Here is a 24588-nt window from a genome sequence, read left to right as displayed (position 1 = left end):
GACTTTTTAAAAGAAAGAAAAAAAAAGTGTTTTCAATAAAGTGTTTCTTTCTATTTACAAGAGCCCATCTTTAAACTCCCCAGTCAGAGGTAAGAGGCAGATGCCCGCCCCATGACTTATTGCAGGGAGTGGGACTTTTCTCTTTGTACATCTGGAATTCTAATTAATTGGGGTAAGATGATGTAGTTTATACAGCATGGCCTTTTGTCACCCTAACACAGAACGTCTGTCTGTGTCTGGATCCCCATCTGGCCCGTGGGGGTGGCCCAGGGCCCTGGGACTGGCAGACCCTGATGTCCTTGTGGGATCTCCAGGGGTGCTTCGGGGCTGTGGTGGGAGCTGCCCGTCTGCATTGCTGCCTGTGTTGGTCTGCTCTGTTTTTCTGTCAGCCCCATTGAATCTAATCCTTCCGGCTGTTCCACGGGTTGCTGATCACAGATCTCTAGACTTCCTTTGTACTATGTGGGGGTGGCATGCTTCCCTGCTCCTACGTAGCCCCAGCTACTAGCCCTGGGCTGGGGGAGCCCTGGCCAAGGCCCCCCTTTCTCTCATGCACACAATCTGGGGACATTCCTGAAAGCTTCTCATCGGGACAGTAAGATGAAGAGAAGTAATGTATAGACTATGGAAACGGGCGTGGTGGAGGAAGGAGAGAGAGACAGGTATGGGAAAGCTGGGGTGGGGGTGGATAAGGTAGTATCCAGCTGTGAGATGACGAGTCCTGGTTAGAAGTTGCAGTGGAAACAGAATAATGGAAATGTGGAGACATTTTGAGGAATAGTTTTCTTGGACTGGGTTTTTGGATCTAGAAAAATAAAGGCAGGAATTAAGTACAGCCACAGTTTGACTCTGGACATCTAGCAATATGGCAGTGCCTCTGGCAGGAGTAGAAGAGTTGGAATTGGTGTCCATGGGCAAGAAAGCTTTGGACACATGGGTTTTGAATTTAAGGAGATGCTCCCAAGGAGAGCTGTGCTCCATGGAGCCTGGTGCTCTGTGTGCCCCAGGAGATGCTGGCTGATTGAGGACGAGAGGGGATGAGTGAGCCCTCCAGTCTTGGAATCACTTACATGCAGCCGTTGTGTGATCCACTCAGATGACGACATGTGGATTCAATCTGAAGAGATTTTGGGTTACATAATATAAAGTGGTAGAATTCTAGCTTTGTGGAGATTGCAAGGTGGTGTTAAAGAAGTTCCTGATACCATCAGTCACATTCCTGATACTTCTAGAGGCAGACGGAGTGTTGTTTCCTCAGGAGGCCCAGCCACTGTTGGATACTGGAGTTGGCGGAAAGCCTTCCTTTTTTGGACCTGCCATTAACCAAATTGCTTGTGCAGTGCTCTCCTGAGCAACAACACACTGACTTCCCCGTGGAAGCTCTTTGACTATTTAAAGCCAGTTACCATGTAAAGCTACACTCGATGACTACTGCAGATAGTCCTTGGGGATATAACTTCTAATTCGACATCCTACTGGTTGCTAACTTTGCTGTCTATCCTGTACAAAGAATATTAATATGATGGCCTCCTGGGATATGACGTTATTCTTGCACAAATCCCACCTCTGAGTCATCACATCCTAAGTGGTAGCCCTAGGTACAAACTGGTGATCCACCCCTTCCAGGTTTTTTCCACACATCCTTATCCACCAGTTTCTTCCATTCTGCATGTCTGTAATTGACTGTTTCACACCTAAATGCAGCTCTGCATCTTTCCCCATTGATTGTAGGCCAGAGTTCCAGCCTCAAAATACTTACGAATTTTGTTTTGACCCTTCATCATATTAACTGTTGGTGCTAAGTTTTATTTAGCATAAATTTAACAAGCAAAGCTCTGTGTCATTGACCAAAACGCCAGGTGGGACAGAGACAAGGAAAGTGCAAACCAGTGCAGCCTGCAGGCTGACGCTGATCAGCCAGGGTGTTTTCAGGCCGCCGTGCGGTTGGTGGGAAGCTGTGGAGCTCTCTGACCATCCAGCCGTGTTCCTTCACTGAGCTCCCACGCCTTTCCTGAGACCCAGACACCTGCATCTGGCGGCAAGTGCTGGCGCCTCGGGTCGGACACACCTGTGTGATACTTTGGGATGGATTAATCTTTCATCTATAAAAGAGATAGTAATCTACAAAATGGGGATAATAATATTAATAATGAAGAATATGTAGAACACTGGGCAGTTAGGAGACTCCCAGGATGGTTTCCTGCCCCTGCCCCAGGAGTAGTTTTATTCTTTTCCTTTCTCCTGTACCACCTTGCTTGCCCTGTGGCTTAAGGCTTTTGTCTCAATGAGGAGGCGGCTCTGACTGTGGTTTCCTGCCTTTCCACAGTGGCGGCTGCTCCTTTGGGGTTGTTGCTGTTGTTCTTGTTATGTGACTGTGAGGCCCCAGGCCTGCACCATGGGAAAAGCTCTTAGGTCCCATCCCCACCCTCAGCTTCCTTGTGAGTGCCACGGATGTCTGCGGGGAGCAGATCCTTTGGTGTTTGCAGGTCCCGGAGGTTCATGCTCTCGTGGTAGCCCACACTCAGCCCTTAACAATTGTTAAAAATGTTACTAGAGTTTTTCTTACAGCTTTGTATGGCGCTCCATCTTCCTCCCCTCCTTTGCCTCAGGTGGGCCGTGGCTGGCATCCTACCATTTCTGAGTGGATGGAAGGTTCTTCCTCCTTAGATTTGAAGCTACTTGGTTGCTCTGCAACCCCAGCTATAAGATGGGCTCAAGAAAAGTTATGATATTAATGATTATTTGGCTCTTTCTTATTAGGTTAGGAGAGAGATTCTTTTATTTATTCATTGATTGATTGATTGATTGAGACTGGGTCTTGCTATGTTGCCCAGGCTGGTCTTGGAACTCCTGGGCTCAAGTTGATCCTCCCTCCTCAGCCTCCCAAGTAGCTGGAACTACAGGCACAATCACTGTCCCTGACTAGGAGCCATACTCTTTGCAGCTGTTTAAGCAGAAGCCAGAAGTCCAATTTCTAATATTATAAAAAACACTGTAAATGTATTTCACTACCAGGAGATCTGCTCAGCCCGTAAGTCCTACATGGTCCCGCCAAAGGAAGTTACTAGAACATTATTTAGTTCTTTCAGTTGTACTGTTGTCTTAAACCCAGCCTAGGTGTTGGATTTTGTATGTATTACTTCCAAATTACTGGAATTAAAATATATTTAATTAATAGAAATTGGATTAAGACTAATTTTCATAATGCAGTTATGATAACAGAAGAACAAACGTAGCCAAAGGTGGCTTGTGTAATTTGGCAATCTTGATATTAAACAACCTTTTAAAACTTTACTAAATTTTTTATGATTACAAGAGAAATATATTCTCTTTGTATAGAACTTTAGAAATATAAAGAAAGTAAAATAAAAACTACCTGGAAATGCTGTTACATAAAGATTTTTAATTTTTAGTACCCTTCCTTCTGATTTGTCTTTGAAGTGTTCTTATATAGTTAACTCTGAATATAAGCATTTTCCTGTATTATTACAATATTTTAAAATCATAATGTTTAATGCCTACATAAGTATTATGAATATACTATAATTCATTTGTCTTTTCTCATATTGTTAAATAATCCCGTTGTTTCTGATTCTATGCTATATTTAAAGAGCTTTGTTTCTGATGTCATGAAAACATTTAATGAATGAGATTGTATTTGAATTTTTTTGCACGTTTATCACATTTCATTAGATGAGATTTCTAAAATCCCCTGGGTTTCAATGACCTGGTCATGTAACATTTGTGTTAGAGACATGGTGGGTGCAAAGCACCAGCTTCCCCTTTAGGGCTGTGCTCTTCTGCCAGCCACTTGGCTATGTATACCCAGAACGCTAATTCTGACTTATTTTACTTCTTAGATACTCCCATGTGAGTATAATCTCCATGGGAGAAAAAGGGGGAAAGCAAGTGTTACTAGTTGTTTTTAGGAGGATGTCAGAGTGAGAGAGCAGAGGTTCAGGACAGGTCTCAAAGGGGCAGGGGGCTGAGGAGCCCCCATTGTCCAGGATGGGTCTCCAACCACAGGGCCAGAATGGCATTTTCTTCCACTCACTCAGATGATTGGCTTCAGGGAGCTGATTTGTGGTTCCTCAACTCTCAGGAGGCTTGTGGATATAAACCAGAGTGGCAGCTTGGAACCTGCAGAGATACTATCCCTGTGAACACAAGCAACAGAAGCAGGGGTGGGAGTTTGACTCTCCTACCCCCGTGGCCAAGGGCAGCCAGCTGGGTCCCAGCAGTTGAAGAGGGCAGGATACGTGGTTCTAATATGGAAGAACATTTGGGGTGATGCAAAAACCCCAAAGTAGCCAACATGCTGTTCCTCGGAGCGAGACGTTCTACCTTCTCCTGGGAGAGTCGGATGGGCAGGAGGAGCGCAAGAGGCACAGGCTTCGGGGAACCAGCCCAGGAGTTGCCCTGCAGGTGCTAGATCCCCTTGGCCAGGGTGATAACCCTGTCCCCTCGGGTTCTGCCTCTCTCTGCTTGCCAGCACCCGCCTGCCAGCACCTGTCCACCCACTCCAAGGGGGTGGGAGCCGGCCACACTCTTCTAACAGCACATTCGCCAGACCTGAGGTTTAGCTGCTGTCCACTGTCACGTTTCCAGGGTTGGTTTTTTACTTAAGAAAGTTCTTTAAGTTTGACTATTACTTGGAAAGTGGTATTTGTCACATTTCCCCAAGACGTAAGTTTTTGCACCAGTGGGAAAGAAGGGAGTATCCATATTATAGTAGAAAGAATCAGATTGGGCTGTGTTTTCCTTTGACTTCTTCCAGAAGTTAGCTGTCTGACAATTACATAGCCTCCTAGAGTGTGAGTTTTTGTATCTGAAAATGGGGAGGCCTCTAACTGGAAAAGTACCCTGCCTTGTTGGTTTCCCTAAGTCATGTATTTATTCTGCAAATACTGTGAAGGTGCTCTTTAAGGCAGTATTTTAGTGCAGGGATTTTGACATTTCTTAACAATAAGAGAGTACATTCATGTTACATTTTACCAACTAATATTGATAACTAATACCTTGAATACTGTAATTACCTTGAATATCCTAAAGGAAAGTTCATAAAGTAGATATTTTCTGGAAAAAAAAGATATTCTATAAAAAAGACTTCTGTACTCAGATGTTTATAGCATCACAATTGCAAAGATGTGGTTCTTGTCCACTTTCATTTATCGATCTTTAAAGAAACCTCCAGCTAAGCCCTGGAATTGTATCTCAGTAGAAGAAAATGTTAACTTGTAGCATTATTTAATTTATCTTCATTATTTTGGTTACTCTGCCATATTTTATATTCTGTAAGATTTCCCAGTCACTAGTAAAATCTGAAGGTCTTCCCAGTCTCACACTTGGCTACTACATTGATTACAAAGTTGGTTCCTTTTCTGCAAATGGCATTGGGCCACAAACAGGTTGGCCAGCAGGCCCTGAGGCAGAGCACATGGGTTTTGGTGCACGTGACTTCCTGTCCTGGCAGATGTGCCAACTCTAATCTCCACACTCCTCCCTTTTGGACACCTGCAAGCCAAGGCCAAGATTTCTGTACTTAGGTGATTTGTTTGGGCCTATGCTTTATTTCAGATAAGACCCACCTCATGTCGCAGACAACCTATTAGAGGTTGGGAATGTAAAGATTTGCAAACTGAGATGACTATTGCAAACAATGTATGACTATCGAACATACATTGTTCGATAACCAGTTACAAAGGCTTTTACCAGTTACTCTGAGCTGCTTGCCCAGAAATTCTGAGCTTTGTTACAAGGCATTGGCATAAAATGTTTAAGGATTTCCAAAGACGTGTACCTTAAGTCACTTGAAATCTTTTTTTTTTTTTTTTTTTTGAACTATACCCAGTATATTCTAAAGTGCTGGTTAGCTTGTAAGCAATGTGGCAAAGCTTCATAGATCAGGTTATTTTACCAATTTCTAACTCAGTTTTAATAACTAGCATCCAGTTATATAACATATATTTATGCTGTTTTAGTGGAAAACGAAACAAAAATGAAGCATTGTTTTCTAACCCCCTTTGTAATTTAAATCCTGAGGTTTGGAAGTTGTTTTCTTTTTACGGTGGTTGCATTTTTAGAAGAGGAATTAGGAATTTGAAGATTTTCTGGAATACTTTTATTTCTGCTTAATGAGCAGCATATTTGACCTGCTAAGTACAGTTCTTGTGTTTCTCTAAGTACAATAAAATGAGGAGGGAGTTCCAGTTTGGTTTTAAGTTTAAAAAAGTATTGAGAAACTGTCTTTTATTTCTCTTGCATACATCTGGTGATTACATTTTATCTAAGACTGAGATATCTGGGTTCTGTACCGGCTGACTCCACACTCTTCCTGTAAGTCGACCTGGAAGATAAAACGACAGCAAAGCACTATGTGGACACCAGCCTGCCCTCTCCCCTCCAGCCCAGCCTCCCTGGCCTGGTGCTGACATTGAGCCCTGAGTTACTTATGGAAAATGGAGGCTCAGTCCCTAGACTCAGGCTTGCCTGGATGAATGTGACTTCCCTGGATCAGCAGGCATCTCTGGTCCTCTGAAGGCTCATGGCCTTTATTCTGTGCTGATCAGGAACCACGAGTGCAAAATGCTAGCTGCAACACAAAGTAAAGCTCAGCCCAATCACCCCCAAAATACATCCCTGCCCTTGGTGCTCCCATAGTACAAAAGGATGATCTCAGATTTCTGTTATGTTGTGATTTAGCTGTATGTTTTAGAACAACATAAAGCACGAGCTTTATTATAACAGAGTTTAAATGGACTACCAGCATTCCCTAGACTATAATTAAAGAAAACGTAGGTAACATAAAGCCCAAAGGCTGAATTTAGAGCCTAGTGTGTTTCCTCTGGCCAGAAGGAAGTAAGGTTATTTGTGTGAACAGGAACCCAAAGGCCATTGCACATCTCTTCTGCTGCACAGGCTGAGAAGTGCTGGCTGGATCCAGCCCCGAGCCTTCCTGGCGTTCATCCACACTGCAGGAGCTGTCCTCCGGGGCTGCCTTCTGTTTGCATTTGCCCTCAGCTACCTGGCTCTGAGGGCCTCTAGCATGGGTAACGCTCTCCACCCATGCAGCGTGGTGGTGGCCCAGGTTGCTCCCTCCTTGCAGATGTGGCCGTGGCTTCGTTATTCCTTCACAGAACCTCACTGGGTACCCAGAAGGCGCTTAAGACATTAAATGCAGAAGCAAAGAATCTTGGATAGGGAGGGACCCTAAATGGGCTCAGCAGTCCACCCCCTTCAGGGTTCTGAATTCCTTCTGCAAAAGCCTCAGTTGGTACTAGCAGGACCTCCAGAGATGGGGAACCTGCCCCTCCCATCACCCCATTTGTCTTGGAGCCACTGATGCTGGTGCTGACCCCTTGCTCCCTTGTGTGACTGTTTAACTGTGTCCTGACTGCCGTATCTTCCCACAGCACCAGATGCTCCAGAAGAATGGGAATCAATTCTTACTGATTTTCTCTCGGTGCTAGACAGACGGGCAGGTGCTCCAGCCTGTAAGTCACTGGGGTGAAACTCTTCATTTCAACATAAAGGACTGCCAGGCGGAGCTGAAAGTCAGACAGTTCAGACTGGAGTGATGCTTTGCTGACGTGTCTGGGCTGCACAGGGGTGTGTGTTCCAGCAGCCGTGCAGCCGGTTCCCACCCTCCTCATCTGTGACGCCTGCCCTTGCTGCCACCACGGGCCTGCCTCTCCTCTTCCCTCGCTGTCCTCGCTGGTTTGCCTCTTCTCAGCTGGTGTGTGTGGGGAATCTTGATAATCCACTCCAACTAAAATGGGTGCAAGATAAACTCGAGGGGCAAGAGGGTAGATTTTTAAGAGCTTTAGGATGAGCAGCGTGTTTGGACTTGGGAGAATGGGTGTGTGGTCTCCGCTGTGGCTGTTCCAAGCTTTGGAACGTCTTGACTGCATTCCAGATACCTGGGGGCATCAGAGTACGTGACTTCTGGATAAATGAGAGTTCGCTGTAGAATTCTTTTGAAAGGAATGCACCTTCATTATTTTCAAGTCTATGCAATAACAGTAATAAGGTACTTCTGAGGAGGATCCTGCCGGACATATTTTGATGATCATTAGTTAGGACACGCTTGCAATTAGTACCGTGTATTTCCACAAAATTAATGTTCTAATGTACTTTTTTCTTAAGTAGTTTAACTGTCTGTTATTAATTTACATAGTAAAGCTTCCAAAAGTACACACACATAAACCTAGACTCAGTAGAAGCCAAATTCATAGAATCCTAAAATCATGAATCAGAAGAGTTTGAGGATTTTTTTTAAAATCAAATTACAGTGCCAAAAGAGCTCCAAAGAGAGCCTTTATGACAGAGGAGAGGAAAACATGAATAGGCATGTTGAAACTAATAGAAATAGAAGACTTTGCTAGAAAACAGTGGTCTCTTAATTAGACAGCCTCATGTGGGAGAGCGGCTTAGGGATTCTGGGTGCCTGGGACCGTGTCGGTCAAGGCCTGGTGGCCGCAGAGATGCTCTGGAGAAACCTCTCAGAGGTGGGCCTGGGGGGCCTGCTGAGACCAGCTAATGGGGGAGCGGGTTGGGCAGCAGCCAGGTTCTTTCCCGGGAAGGCATTTAGAGGCTTAAACCACATAATAATAGTCCACCCACTGAGGAAGTCACCAAGCCTGAACTTGCTGGGTCTTTTTATTTACTTGAAGAAATATCTTCAGCTCTAAACACACAAAGCACAATTCACTGTGCCATACCTTCCCCTTCTACCCCCAGCCTTGTGAGTGTTGAGAAAAATATTCTGGAAACTTAGCCTGTTTCTAGTCAGGAAGCAGGGGAATGGTTGTGGGACTCAAGTTGTGACAAGAGTTCAAAGCCCTCGGAAGGGCTCAGCTCCCTGTGTGGAAAGGACGTGACCGTGAGAATGGAAGGCCAGGTGCGGCTGGCCTCGGTGTGATTGTGGAGGGCCCTGGCCTGGCTGCGGGCTGTGACGGGGGCGGGAGGTGGAGGCTGGGGCCTGAGGCCGCTCGCTCCACACAAAGCAGGGGCGTGATTTGAAGGCTGAGCCTCAGCGCTGGCCTGCCCGCCTGTCACGTGCAGGACTGAAGTACTGACTGAGCAGCTCCGCCTGGGTCAGGCCAACAACATCTCTGCCCCCAGGACGCCTAAGTTCTTAGGGTCAGCAGAGCAATAGCAGGTGAACAAGTGTCTGTGCGATTTCCGGTCACGATAAAGGATGTGAAGAAAATAAAACAGTGATGCGATAGTGACCGAGGGGCTCCTGTGCATAAAGCAGTCAGGAAGGCGTTTTCCAGCAGGGGGATTTTCAGACCTGGAGGTTGAGAAAAGGCCAGGCCTGTGGTGACTAGTTCGGGGTGGGTTCAGGCAGAGGATGTAGCTCATGAGGAGGCCCCGAACGGTGACCAAGCTTCCGTATGTGACACACACACACACAACTAAGGAGCTGGTATTTGAAGCAAACTGGGTGGGAGGGACAGAGACAGAAGAGAAGGAGTTAGGGGGCTCGGCAGAGGCCGGAGCACAAAGCCTGCAGGCTGACTGTGGCAGTGAGTGGGAGGCTGAGAGCAGGACGGCGCAGCGGTCACTCTGGCTGCAGTTTGGAGAATGGACTTCAGGGGTACGAGGCCTGGAGCCCTTAGGAGGCTGTCATGGTGGTCCAGGGTGGACAGGTTTGGGATAGATCTTGAAGGGAGCAGCACTGGTGGGTGGGTTTGCTGTGGGGATGGGGTGAGCGGTGCAGGCGACCCCCGCTCAGTGCTCAGGGGAGGTGAGAGTGGCGGAGCCTTGTACCAACGTGGGGGCTGTGGAGGGAGCAGGCTGGTCGGTACAATGATGTGAGCGTGAATGAAAATCAAGATTTCTGTTCTGGTCACAATAAATTTGAGGTGCCTGTTAGTGTCTGAGCGCAGATGTCGTGTGTCTGGTCAGTCCTGAGAGGAACATTTAGCATCCAATCTTAGATGGACTTTAAAACCGAGGGACTGGATGATCTCACCTAGAGGGAGTGCGTGGACAGGGGAAGGAAGGAGAGTGTAGGAGTGAACTCTGAGGCCTTTCCACGCCTAGAACCCGAGCACCCCAGAAGGAGCCGATGGAGGAGCGGCCGCTCGGATCAGAGTGCAAACGGTTGCCCAGACAGAGAGGGAGTTGTTTCTGGAGGGAGATTAATTGTGTCACGTGCTGCTGAGAGTTGAGCTCAAATGAGCACCAAGAAGTAGCCATTGGCTTAGACAGCAGAGAGGCCGTGGGCGACCCTGACAAGAGCAACCTGGTGATGCGAACGTCCTATGAGGTTGGGGTGAGGGTTCAGTGGGTCTCAGGGAGTGGAGCCGGGGCTGTAACAGCTCCTGGGAGAAGTTCCTGTAAAGGGTAGCTGTGCACTGGGGACTGCTAGGGAGAGGTGCAGAGTCAAGGAAAAGGCAGGAGTTGTGCTGGGTTAGGACAACAGCAGGGGGCAGGGGAGGCAAGGTGCTGAGTGATTTTGGAGAAATGACTTGGGGCGGGTGGTGTCTTTGAGCTGTTCCCTGTGGACCGCACAACATAGTCCTCTACTTGGGCTCCCCACAAGTTCCCTGTAAAGTCTACCCGTGTCCCTAATGCTCTGATGGGGGCAGATGTGTCCAGGAGGCACTGGGTTTTCCTCGGGCTGCAGAGCAAATGAAGAAGCGGGAGCCGATTCTCCACAACCCGTGATGGAGGCTTGGAGGTGGGGGGTGGCGAGGGCTCGTGGACTGCAGGGCCAGGCCACTGGCTGACGCATTCAGTGAGCAGACATGGCCAAGCGCAGCTCCACGCCCTGCAGACACAAAGCAGATGAGCCCGTCTCCCCTTGAAAAAGCTCACTCCCCACAGGGGCATGGGGCGCAACTAACCCTGGGCAGGCTTGTTGGTTCTGAGATCCCCAGTTTGAGCCTGTGTCCAGGGGGCAGTTGGTGTGTGAGCTCCTTGAGGAGGAGATTTTTGGAAGGAGGCAGGGCCAAAGGAAGGGAGATTGGGGGGGTGCAATTTGAAGGGGAAGTGGGAGCTGACCTGGGGACCCTCAAAGTGTGTCAGCCCCCGGAGCTGACTGAGCTGCAGTCAGGAACTTGTGGCCACTTCTGTTGGGAGGTTTGGGGTTTTCCCTGGTGGGTAACCTGTGATCTCCCCGAGGGCAGGTGGCAAGGAAGGGCTCTCCCTGTGTGAGGGGACGCTCAGGGCTGTGTGAGGCTCCTCGCAATGGCTGAGCCTTGGGCTCAGGGAGTGCGGTTCTAAGGCCCCGGGCAGCCTTCTCTGCTTGGTTTTAAGGATGGGGGATGTGGTTCAGGTTCCTATCTGCCCACACTAGCTGTTGTGACCGTGGACAACTCATTTAACCTGTAGTACCTGCTTCCTCAGCAGAATGATAAGAATCGTGTGTGTCTCTACCTCGTAATCCTGGAGTTGGGATAAAATGAAGTGACTGACTCAGCAAACACTGCCTCGTGTGTTGAGAGACTGCCAGGTGTGGGCTCTGGAGCCACGAAGTCTGGTCCTATTTCTTTTTAGCTCTGTGATGATGGGCCGGGGGTACTTCCTGCCTCAGTTTCCTGATCTGCACAATGGGGATAATACTAATATTTGTCTTCCGAGGCATCTAATGAGGAATTAGGAACTAATGGAGGAATCTGTGTAATCGCTGAACAGAGCACCCAGGCCGCGGTAAGCGCTGGGTGCCAGCTACGGTTAGGACGGTGCCCTCGGTGCACAGGGCCATGTCTGCAGTCACGTGATGGTGTCATCTCTTCTGCCCAGTTCCGCCTGGTGGTGAAGACAGCCCTGAAGCTGCTGCTCGTCTTTGTGGAGTACTCAGAGTCCAACGCCCCCCTTCTCATTCAGGCTGTCTCTGCCGTTGACACACAAAGAGGTGAGTAGTCCCTGCCCCCTTATGTCATCAAAGTGAAAATGTCTAACATAGGGAGGTTTCCACATTTTACATGTTTGAAACAATTAAGAATTAACAGAATTCCCTATGTACGGGCTTCCCAGTGCAAGAAATGTACTTTTTAGGATGGTGAGTATACAAAGATCAGGGCCAGAACGCGGTTTGACAATGAAGGACTTGTTTGGAAAGGACAGTCATGGGCTTGCCCAGGAGAGGACAGACACTGAGTGTGTCTTTATCCTCTACCCAGACCCCGCCACGAAACCACAAAGGATCAGCTCCCTCCCCTGCTCTCCCTGCCTCCTTCCTCCCTTCACTTCTATGAGGCTTCATTGCTTCTGACCCCCAGATGTGCCTTGGACCTTCTCCCTTCCTTCCCTGCATCCCATGCCCTGCCTTACTTGGGACTTTCACTGTCCCTTACCCGTGTCCCTTGCCACTCCAAAGTGCTATTGGAAGATTCTTTTAACACACAAACTTAGTCACATCATTCTGTAATAAAACCTGCACTGGCTTCCCAGTGCCTACAGGGTAAAGTCCAAACCCTTCCTCTTATGAGACCCTTCACCATCCAGCCCCTGTTCACCTGCCACCCCCATCTCCTACCTGGTCTGCACCACCCCGTCTTTACCTGTTTCTCCACGAGGCTGCCTCCTGCTCGAGGCCAGGTCTCTGTGTCTCAGCTTGGTGTCCCAGCACCAGCTGGCCCAGAGCAGACAGGCATGCCAGAAACACGTGGTGAAGAATGGGCTTTGGGTTTGGGTTAGGGTGACATGCTGCAGCCCCTGTGATATTAAGAGGCCTGAAGCTAAAATACTAGGTTTTTTGTCTTTTGTTTCTATTCCTCCCCAATAGGACTCAATTATCATCATCATTCCCACAAAGACTCAAGGAAAAACTTGATAATATTTTTTGTCTTTATGATTATAACAATATAGCACTACTATAGAAAATTGGGAAGAACCATTGCAAAGAAGACAATAAAAAATCACCTCTAGTCTCAACAAAGATAATAACTGTGAATGTGTTGGTATATTTCCTTACTGGGGTGTGTGTGTACATGTACACTTACGTACAAGTCAGCTGTCACTGTCAGAAAGAAACAAGGGGCCTACATAGCACTTAGATTCAAACCATTTGTCTCTGATTTAGAATTACGCAGAGCCCCACGTTCCGGGGCTGAATCTAAATGTGAAAGAAAGTAGCTTACTCTAGTTACTTTGAAAGTCTGAATGTAAGTTAATGAAAGGATCCAGGACCATACACTGGGGCTCCCATACCTGTCCCATGAACACACGGGCAGATGTCAGCACCAGGCAGGCCAAGAGACAACTCCAGGCCTCTTTGTGGGGCATGTGAGGGACACGAACCCCGGGGCAGGGGCAGGCTGCGAGTCTGGAAGGTGGACCCCAGACCGAGGCAGGTTTCCGTCTGCCGCAGCTGCCGCCGTCTGGTGCAGATAGAAAGAGACTTATGGCCAAGAGCAGATCATGGGGCCAACTGAAAATCCTCAATAAAAGGACTGCCAAGGGCTCAGAAACCAGATTTAGCTATTTTCAAGGCCAGCTAATTAGGTTTAAAGCCAATGATGTGTGTTGTGAAAGATAGTAAGACAGCTCCTTTCATTCATCTTGGGAGGATTCCTACTTGATCCCACAGCTCGGGGGGTTACTTTAGGACAGCTAACAGACGCTTTGTCTTCCTATCCTAAATTTTAGGTAACCCAGGGACCCTTGCCCTGGGGGCCGGGTTAGAGGGGCAACCTGCTCATGACCTGGGCTCTCCCTTGGCTTTGGGAGCTCAGAGTTTGCTTCCTTGGACTTCACATTTCATAAGAGACATTTTTGGGGGGATGGCAGGGTACCCCACATCCAAGGTTCCATCCACAGCCCCAGCCAGAGGCTCTCTGCTGTGCTGGGTCTCTCCACCAAGACAGAATGCTGGCCATCTTTTCCCAATTACTAAAAATAAAATTCAAAAAACCAGCTAATGAATTGTTTTCTCAGCTTTATGGTTTTTTGCCTGTAAAATTTCTTAAACTTTTGGCCACTCCTGTTATCTGTCTGCTACTGAGCACTAGCAGCTGGGGGGAAAAAAAAAAAAGGAATAGCACTAATGGGAAAAACTCAGAAATGGCTTATCACGTGTGGTTCAATAGCATCTTTCTTCATGGACATGTGTGGTCTTGGCTGTGATCTTATAATGCATACATATAACATCATCCTATTTTACTGCTAGTAAAATTGTTCCTGAATCCTGTGATGGAATTAAACACATAAATATGTCATGGTGTTGTGCAAAGAGCAGCGTGACTTCCAGGTGCGTTTCTACCTAGCGGGTTGAGAAGCTGCTCTCCAGTCCCCTCTCAACTGGATGAGAGAGAGGTGCCAGAGGTGACTCAGGATGAACCGAGCATGTCCATTTGTGCACAAGTTGATAAATAAACCATAAATTTTACTCCTCAGATTGGCTTTACACTCATTCCATGGTGGGAGGGAATGAGCATGTGAAATTATAGACAGTTGTCTTTTTTAATAGAGAGGAATTCTTTTGGATGAGGAAAACCGTCAGATTTAAGGAATCGGCAGTAAAACCAACAAATAAACTACCAGTCCTCAAAAATCACTACTACCTAAAGCTGTTCCAGAACAAATTCCTCTGCTTGCTTTATAAACACCATGCATACTGCACATGGGTTAACCAGAAGGGTTCATTCTGCTCTCTGGCCAAGAGTGGGCCAGTTAGAGAGCACGGATAAAAGCAGAAGGGGTCAAAGTTCATCATGGGGAGTAATCAGTATTTATGAATGAAAATTGAAAGTGCCCCATTTGACCCAGGCAATTGCACTTTTGCTTTGGGGCTGGAATATAAGGTCTGAGTTAGTCTCTGAGGCAGGGGACGATCCTGCACCTGTCTGCTCAGGCTGCTGGGTGTTTTTCTCTTTTGCTTGCATCTTCAAGTCATTTCCCTTTCTGGGGGACGGGGCCTGGGAAACAGGGAAGAGAGAAAGGCAATAGCGCCCATGGGAGCCCTTGAGAGAGCCCTGCTTTGTCATTTTGCCATATCGGAGACTCCCTTTCCTTGACATCTTCCCTGTGGTGGTCAACAGGGAACTATTTGAGAGCCCGCAGTGCTGTTGGGTAGGAAGACCTTTCCTCTGATTGTAGAGGTTTGTCCCGCAGAGGGTGGGGCAAGTGACTAGAGCGGGTAACTCATGTTGAAATTTGTCATAAATCTTGAGTCCCACTAATTTGGTTCAGCTGCAGCTTTTGAGGCATTTCCATTTTTCATTTGAATGTAAGGTGACGAGATATGACACGATTCTTAAGCATGTGTATTACACGTGATTAACAGGGAAAAATATTCAGCCATCCTTTCAAGCAATCCCATCTTTGACTTCTGTTCAAGAATGTATCTATCCATGAAGAATGCACGAAGCGCAGTGGAGGTTAGAAGTTAGCAGAACCCAAGCTGTATTTCCACCATTATTTGTAGCAGAAGCATCCATATTGAGTGTTACCCATCATGTGGAAAGACATGGCGCGTGCTGTGAGGGACTTCCCTTTGAGTGTTAGACCGAGTCATAGATGAGGCACTGTGCTAAATACCTTATTTTCCTTTAGGTTTAACACAGAGATCTAAGAGGGGAAAAGTATCGAGCAGTTTATTCTGTGTGTGTTTGTTTATCTGGATTGAGAGAGAGGCGCTATGATTTGCTGGAAAGAGAGGACTGTGTAGAAGGCCCAATGGCGTGTGAGCGGGGATGCCGCCACCTACCGCCACCATTGTACTTACAGCTGTAGATATACTTGAGTGTGTATCCTGTAGCAGACACAACACTAAGCATTGTTCATATGTAACTCATTTATTTGGCAAGTATTTGGGTGTCAACTACGTGCTTGCAACATCAGGAAAAAATAGGCTCACACAGCCTGTACTCCAGAGTTTGGGGTCCGGGAGTTGGTGGAATTGCAGAGACAGATGATAATGAGTAGGTGAAGTGTTGTCCTCTGTTGTGCTCCAGCGGTGCCAGGGACAAAAGACAAAGTGTTTGATCTCAGTGACACCTCACAGTAATCCCGTAAGGTAGGCACTGTCACCCCACCTACAGATGAGTCGCCTGAGCCTCCCTCTATTTCATTGCTTTGGGCCCAGTTTCTTTCTCTTATGTGAAGGGCTAGGATCCTATGGTTTATGATCTATTACAGGAGCTCCTCCCTCTGACACACACACACACACACACACACACATACACACACACACTCTGTAGGGAGCCGGCAGTGATGATGCAGGGAGACGGGGCTGGACCGCTGAATTCAGACAGGAAAGTTGCAAGTGCTCATGCTAATACAGGCCCAGCTTGAGGCCTGCCAAGGCTATCCGTGTTGAACCAAATGTTCCTTCCTTTTCACCTTTATTCTTCTAAATATTTCCCATTTTTCTGGCCCAAAACAATCAAAGGAGAGTGAACATTCATCCCAATAGTTTATGCACATTTCCAGGCTTAAAATCCTTAAATGGTAATAAGGGACTCACAGCTGAAGAACACATTTTTCAATTAAATTAAGCCAGTGTTTGAATGTTCTTATTATCAGGGGTTAGATGGTGCACACATGCGTGTCTGTGCCAGAGTGGGAGAGGATGTTGCCTGGCTACTTCCCTCTCCCTGGGCTGCCTGCATTTGCCGCTTGGCCTGTGTTCCCCCAGGCCCTGTTTGGCATCTTTGGCTCCAAAATAAGGAACCAGGAAGCAGTTCTGGGCCCACTAGCACCACTGGAAATTCTTAGCTTCAATGCTTCCTTCCCTGCACTGTCTTCCTCTTAACCACACCTGGGTAAGTCACGAGAACACGTGTTTTGTGCCAAGGTTTAGTGCCAAGTGTGGATGATGGAAGCTGCCCCTGTTATAAACATCAGAGACACCCAGTCTTCTCAAACTGCACCTGGACAGTGACCCAAGGCTACCAACCACAGTGATCGACTGTGTTGAGGGCTGACATAGTTTTCTTGCTGGAAATGGAAGAACAGTTACACTGTGGTGTGGACTTCAAAGTAGTTTGATGATAAACGTGAGCAAGGAGATAATTCAACAGTCAGCAAGTGGAGAATGCCTTTGTGCTCAGAGTTAGAAAGGGTCATAGAAAGTCACCCAGTTCTGACTGGCCTGGGCAACTTAGCCAAAGGAAAAGGCTTTCCATTCGCTTGTTGGGAAAAGCCACCAGATCTCTACATCAAGCTATGTCTGTGTCTGTCATGTCTTGTAGTAGGTGCCTATTCTGTGCTTCATCCTCCTGTCTTCTCTGCTTTTCTTACCGTGTGCATCTGCTCCCTGGTTCTTTTAAAACTGCTTCAGCTTAACCCACTTCATGCCTCCTAAGAGGTCTCCGTTCACCATTTAGCAGAGCACGTACCACGTGCCAGAGAGAACAGAGAAACAAGGCTGTTGCTGCCTTTGGCGGGCTTTTGTTCTCAAGACCAGGATCAGCTTTGATATAACCCATCCAAAGACCAGCATTGAGAAACTACTGTATTTAGATTATTTCCAAACTTACCAAGCAAAAATAAGTAACTTTCCTTTGTGATCTTTATAGTGAAAGCAGGAAAGAGTTTTATGTTCCAAACCACGAGTAAGGCAATGCTTACTTCACTACAGATATTCATCTCGGGCATAGGAAACCATATCAGGGGATTGTGTCCCATTTGTGGCCTTGCCCTTGGCTTAGTGGTCCTGAACATAAACATGAAGTATTTTCCTCCCCACTGCTGGAGGGTAACCACCTATGAGCCTTCACCTGCAGACCCCACTTAGGAGCCACCTCTTGCACTAAGCCCTCTGCAATCATCTACCCTGCAAGAGACCTCACTCGCCGAGTGACAGGCCTAGCTACATGCTTTTGCCACTACTCGGCCATTTGCTCTCTGCTGATGTCTGTTCTTGTGCTATATGCTCCATGAGATTATAAACCTATTAAGGGTACCTGTCCACTAGACCTTGTACCTAGCTGATGCTAAAACGTATTTGTGCCTTGATGGAATGGAGGTGATAAACATCTTGAGATGTTTGCTAGGCAGGCATGTCACTGTTATCTCGTGGAGTCACTATTAGAATGATGTTAATATCTTCCATGTCCCCTTTCCTTGTGTGCTGTTGGATGTTCAGAGAATACTTTTTGAGGGTTTTCCACTCTGAGTCAAATATTTGGCCTAGAAAGCTGCACATGAATGGATGTTTTTTAAATTACATATTTAATATACAGGGAATTTTTCAAGGAAGTGGATAGACATCCTGACGTTGAAGAGTGTACAGTACTCTTGTCAAAAGGGCAAAGATGATGTGAGACAGCATTTCCTATTATGGAATATTCTTAATTAGAAGCATGTTCAAGTCCACCCTAAGGATGACGTCATGCTGTAAAGCTTGGTGACTGAAAGACGCTGCCATTGCCGCGTGATAAGGCCTTGGGGTAAACCATGACGTGAGTTGGATAAGGAACGTTTTTGGGATTGCTGTTTCTAATGACTTTTGCTTTACTCATAGGTGTCACACCCTGGTCAAATGTCATGGAAATCCTGGAGGAAAAGGATGGAGTTGACACAGAGCTGCTGGTTTATGCGATGACTTTAGTGAACAAGGTTGGTGGATATGTGTTATGGGTTGGATGTTGTCACCCCAAAAGATACGTTGAAGACCTAACCCCTGGCATCTGTGACTGTGACCTTATTTGGAAATAGGTGTAACCCAGATGTAATCCAGTTAGGATGAGGTCATTCGGGTGGACTTGAATCCAGTGTGAGTGGTGTCCTTGTAAGAAGAGGCAAAGAGACGCGGAAGAAACACAGTGTGAAGGCATGCACGCAAGGAAAGCCACGTGAAGATAGGCAGACATTAGCGTGGTATGTCTACAGGCCAAGGAATGCCGAAGATTGCTGGCAACCAACCTAGGGTGAGGCCAAGAGGGATCTTCCTTTAGGGCCTTCTGAGAGAGTGTGGCCCTGCCCATACTTTAATATCCGACTGATAACAGCCTCTCAAACTGAGAAAATAATTTTAAGTCACCTAGTTTGTGGTACTTTATTATAGCAGCTATAGGGAACAAATACGATGTGAAAATCTAAATCTATAGCTCTTATTTCCCTGAATAAGAGCTATATATACCCCAGGCCGCCATCATGGTGGCTGGAACGACAGCTGCAGCATGTTTGTTCTCAGGGGAAAATCCTTTATGCCACGCGTGGGGTAGGTGGGCATGCAGGGGTGCATACGTGTGAGAACCCGCATGTGTCTGCCTGTGTTCCTGCTTTGGTCTTTTCTAGTAAAACCAGAAAGATGACAATTTTATGACTATTTTTCCTGTTAAGTTGTCCCCTTAAAACCTTTTTTCCTTAAGAATATAAGTGACCAAGTTTTACTCTAAGAAAACAGTTCATAAGTCAGGAGGAAATGAGGTGTTCTTGTCCCACTGCATATTGAGTTCGGACTGCTGGGCTGAGAGAAGGAACCCCGGGCAAGGCCCCATCCTCCTTATACGATAGTGACCACACCTTTGTGCTCCGATTCATCCCATCACGTCCTTCCCTGGTCACCACCTCACAGGGCGGTCCTCAGTGTGTACCCCAAAGGTGCTGCTCTGATACAATGGGTCCCGTGCTGAACTGGGACAGGCCCGGTCCAGGACTGGAGTTTCTCCATTCAGATCACCACGCCTTTAGAACACAGGCACACGTCAGCCGCCCCATGCACCTTCCATGTGCTCTGCAGGCTGCTGGGCATGAGCCCACAGGACCATCTGCGGTGATGGTTAGGGCTTCAGAAAGATCCAGAGTCCATTCTTCCTAAAATGCAACTGGAAAAATGTTTCCCCTAAGGAACAGGGGATACATTTGTAGAAAGCAGTTTCTTTATGAGGTGCAACTTCTCCTACTAGATAGTAACATATGCAGACTCCAAGGATTAAAAACAATGTGGTCTGGCTCTTTGCTAGGCGGACAGATGATTGGCATAGAGGAGCTCTGAAACTGCCCTCAACATGCAGAACAACTTGTCATACAGTCATCGACGTCAATGGGGACGGGTCAGCCTCATCCATATTGGGGAGGTGTTGCTAAATGGAAATAAACAAAAGCATATTTTGACCATATACCACAATTACTCTGCGCTAGATTAAAGAGTTTAATGTCACATATAAAACTGCAGGAAAAAACATAGAGATGAAGACTAATTGGTCCCCAGTTGGTAAAGCTTATTTTAATAACAAAGCCAGTCTAAAAATTTCCAAAGAAAAGTATTTAAGTATTTCACTGTGTAAAATTGATCTTATTTATAAAATGAAAATCCCAAATTAAGTGAAAACTACAAACTGGGACATTGTTTGCAAAAAAAAAAAAAAAAAATAGGGTAGCAAATACTATCATAAATATATTATGAACCCATGAGAAAAACGAAAACATTAAAACCAACTGAGAACAAAAGAAATGTATAGTAACACAAGACATCTTGCCCAGTTCACACTGGCGATGATTGTTTTTTAATGAACTATCATTTGCTGACGAGCACACAGGAAACTGTCCTACAGCCCTGATGGGAAATGGGAAATGGGCAATCCTAAGAATTCTTTTATTTTCAAATTTGTCTGTGGGCTTGTTTTACCATTTGAGTGGAAGAAATTTTCTATTGGTTTTTAAAAATTAAGTTCGTCTATTCTCTGTCCTCTTTAGTCACATTGTTGTGGAAAACACTGAGTTCAGGACAAAATTTTAGCTCTTGTGCAGTGTTATCCATTGTAATGTGATCATTTTCCTGGTGGAGGCTGTGCCTGTTCTTGTGATCGTAGCAGCACCCGCAGGCCATGGGCCCTCTGTTGCCAGTCACTGGCAAAGACCCAGCGTGCACCACCCTCTGCTTGGCATCGTGTGGCATTAAATGTCCAGGAATTCCTCTCTTTCTCTTCTCTTTGGCAGTTCTGTCTCATCCTTTGTTAGTTCTGGCCCAGGGGACATCCAGGAAGGTCCTCGAGGACATTCCTCCAAATGTAATCTTTTCCTTAAAATGGTCAACACACTGCTGGCGCTCATGCTGGGTTTGTTTTGTTTTGTGTTGAATTGTGTCAACTGCCCTAAGTGAGTAAAATCTTCTGAGATGCCAAGCAAAATAACAAATTGAAACGTTAATACGGGTCTGGACAAAAATTGAAATCTGGTCAAGTATATTGCAAGTTGGGTGGTTTCTAACTGTTGATTTCAATAAATTAAAAGATAGCCTAATAACAAGGAATTCAAAACATTTACATTTCCATAGCAGACCAAACACGGGTACTAAATCCTAGTCTGCCTACGGTTCTGAGAGTAAAGTCAGCTCTCTTTGCAAAACAGGGATATTAACCGAGTGGCTTCTGAGATGCAGGGTCGTTACCCATTACCCCCATCCCCATCTTCCGAAGATCTGAGGGAGCGCAGAAATCAACCATTTCTCACCCTGCAAGCTATATAATCGCCTGTCACTGATATCCCCCCAGTGAGAATCCCTCACTTTTCAGGGCTCAAGAGCGGTTACTGTGGGGTTGGCTTAGAGCATTCAGGGAAGGCTTGGACCGCAGGGAAGCCTGGGGAGAGGAGTTGCTTTATCAGAGCTAAGGGATAATTAACGTGGATGGGATTCTGGCAAAGTATTTGCCTTTTATTGTTTTTTACTTATTGTCTTAGTCCATTTTGTGCTGCTATAACAGAATACCACAGACTGGATAATTCATAAAGAAATTCATTTCTCATGGTTCTGGAGGCTGGGAAGTCCAGTATCAAGGTGCTGGCGTCGGGTGTGGGCCTTCTTGCTGTATCATCCCGTGGCAGAAGGCAAGAGAGAGAAACTCATCCTTTTATTAGGAACCCACTCCCACGATAACAAGCCCACTCGTGCAATAATGACATTAATCCCTTCATGAGGGCAGAGCCCTCTTAAAACTCCCACCTTCCAACACTGTTGCATTGAGGATTAAGTTTCCCACACATGAACTTTGCAGGGCACAAACAGTAGTAATTATCATATAACGTATGGACTTTTTCCTTTTGGTATACAGCTGTATGAGCTTTAACACATATGTAGATAGGGATCACCTTCATAAGTGGGATGTAGAGCAGTTTCATCTCCCCCAAAATCTCCACCATGTGATTCTTCTATAGTGACATCCTACCTTCTTATGTATAACCCTTAGCAATTACTGATTTATTTTATCACGGTAATTTTGTCTTTTCAAGAACGTCAGATGGAATCATATGGTATGTAACCGTCTGAGGGTGGCTTTTCTCACTGTGTAGAATGCTTTTGAGATCCATCTGTGTTATTGCATAAATTAATAGTTTGCTCCTTTCTACTGTGTAGTCTCCCTTTGCGTAGATGTTTCATAATTTATCTTACTCGCCTGTTGAAGATTTGGATATTTCCAGCTCTTGGCTTTCACAGGTAACACTGCTGTGAACATTCACGTACAGGCTTTGCCTCAATGGTTTTATCCTACAAGAAGAACTTGATGGAATCAATGAAAGCCTGGGAGTGGGGGTGCCGGGAATGTCCTTTAGGACAGAGAGTTTCACCTCCAAGAGATGCCTGTAAAGATTTACTTGTCACAGGTCCTGGCAAGATGAAGTCCAGGAGAAAATGGGCATGGGAGACACCAGGTGTCAGGCAGCTGTGCTTGGCATTAGCAGCGTCTGGGGGTAAAGGCGTCAAGAAACATTTGCCTTGCAGATGTCTCTGGCGTGGCTGCCACCTTTGCCAAAAGTAGGCAGCTTAGCAGTAGGGGCCACAGGGAGGGACTGGGAGGGGAGGTCCAGGAACCAGGTGGGAGCATGGTGAAATTTGCTAAGTGTTTTAGAGGATCAGCCAAAAATAAATGCATGTGCGTTTCTGGGATGTGTAGCACCCTCCTCCATGGGTGGAAAAAGAAGCTGTATTTGTGGCAGGAGGCCACCATGTCCCCTGCAGCCTGCGTGAGAGGTGGTGGCATGCCACTTGGCTCAAGCCCAGATTTTCACAGGCGGAAATGACAGATGGCCGCTTCGTACCCTCAGCTCTGGGCCTATCATTCAACAAAGGCTCCCGGAGTCTGTTTAGTTCTATAGCTCTAATTGTTTAATAGTGAGTCCCCCCATCCTTATGGCTAAGTTTGCTAAGGCAACGGGATTAGGGTTAGCAATTTAACCCCCTGGAAACTTCTAGGTGGGAGAACCTCAGTTGACTCCCAGCCAGGGAGAAAGGGGGAGAAGGGAGGGTAACAGAGAGGTGAGGAGACGACCAGGGGCCTCTCTGTGTCACATGCTGGCTAAATGTCAGTTGCCTGTTTTTCTCAAACTGCTTTGCAGAGTTGGCAGGAAGTTTCGGCATCTCCGATTGTTTGCCCTGCCCGGGCCTGTTTTTTGCTGTTTTCCTCTCCTCATCTTTTAACAAGTTCTCCAGTTTTCCCTGAAACCAAAGTATGAAATTATTGTGATAAGAGTCATCGAATGAGTGCCCAGTTTTTCAATCGTGTTGGAAGCAGGGGCAGCCCGGTTGACCATCTGGTAGCGTGGCGTTGACTGTGTGGCCTGGCGCCTGTCACACGTGGCTGCCGAAGTGTGTGAGCACCTGTTTGTGACAGCTTCCAATTCGCAGCCTCCTGTGTCCTTACTGGGACTCTTGAGTAATGAAGCCATCACATCCCAATTGTTTTTCATTAGTTTCTGATCTCGGTAGTGGTGAGTTGTGTCCTCTTCGCTCAACACAAAAAGGAAAAAGCCGTTATTGGGGTTAGGAATAAAGACATTCTTTCCAATATTGATAGTCCCAAAATAGAAGTGTTAGAGAAGCTGGTGCTGCAAAATGATCTTTATGAAAGTGTTGGTCTTATTTCTTCTGAGGCAAGTTGCTATGCTTAAGATACTTTAAAATACAGCGTTTTTAGAGATACAAAGGTAGTAAAATAAGTAGGGAATAAAGGCCAGTGTCTGAAATTCCAGGCTGGAATGATTTGTGTAGGAGACTGGAAGGCAGCTCTGAGCCCAGGGTTTTATCCCAGTGTCTTCAGCAACTTCCTGTTGCCTGGGGCAGATCCCTTCTCTCCCGCCTTTGTAAGATAAGGGCCTGCAGTAAATCTCTGCACGGTTCCTTCCAGCTCTGAGCAGGAGGCTGGTCTGAGAAACCTTCCTTCTTTTAAGAGAGGCAGAATTCAAAGAGAAGTCAGCTCTTTCTTTCTCGGAGTGTCTTTTTATCTCTTGGTTGCTACTTTGAAATTTCTTGTGCTTTCCTAAATTTCATAGACTAAGGAGAGGCCCTACCGAATTTAAATAGAAGGGAATCATTACATTGTAATAACCTCAGCTGTTGGTTTGTGGATTTTAACAGGAGTGTCTAATCATGAAGTGTATTAGTTTTCTAATGCCTTGTAATGAATTACCACAAATTGAGCAGCTTAAAACAACAGACACTTGTCATCCCATAGTTTCCATGGAGTGAGAGTCCACACACAGCTTAGCTGGGTCCTCTGATTAGGGTGTCACAAGGCTGCAGTCAAGGTGTTGCCCAGGGCTGTGGTCCCATCTGAGGCTTGGGGTCCTCTTCCAAGCTCATGCGGTGGTGGGCAGAATTCATTTCCTTGCAGCTCAAGAACTCACAGTGACTCACTGCTGCTTCAAGGCCAGTAGTCTCTTTCTAGTCTCTGAGCTCAGCGAAGAAGAGCT

General features: G+C 46.5%; 1 protein-coding gene across 3 annotated transcripts in view; it reads left to right on the top strand.

Moving 5' to 3' along the window:
* The window catches only part of FHOD3 (formin homology 2 domain containing 3), a 428111-nt gene that overhangs the window by 255349 nt on the left and 148174 nt on the right, over positions 1-24588 (top strand). For all 3 annotated transcript variants that reach the window (XM_069468095.1, XM_069468094.1, XM_069468093.1), the window contains exons 7-8: positions 11755-11866; positions 18422-18516. In XM_069468095.1, the coding sequence (XP_069324196.1) occupies positions 11755-11866; positions 18422-18516 (207 nt within the window). The remainder of the gene's footprint in view (positions 1-11754; positions 11867-18421; positions 18517-24588) is intronic.

This window comes from Eulemur rufifrons, chromosome 5 (assembly GCF_041146395.1).
Source record: "Eulemur rufifrons isolate Redbay chromosome 5, OSU_ERuf_1, whole genome shotgun sequence".
Lineage (NCBI taxonomy): Eukaryota > Metazoa > Chordata > Mammalia > Primates > Lemuridae > Eulemur > Eulemur rufifrons.
The sequence above is the reverse complement of the archived record's forward strand: the minus strand, read 5'-3'. Positions and strand labels throughout refer to the sequence as shown.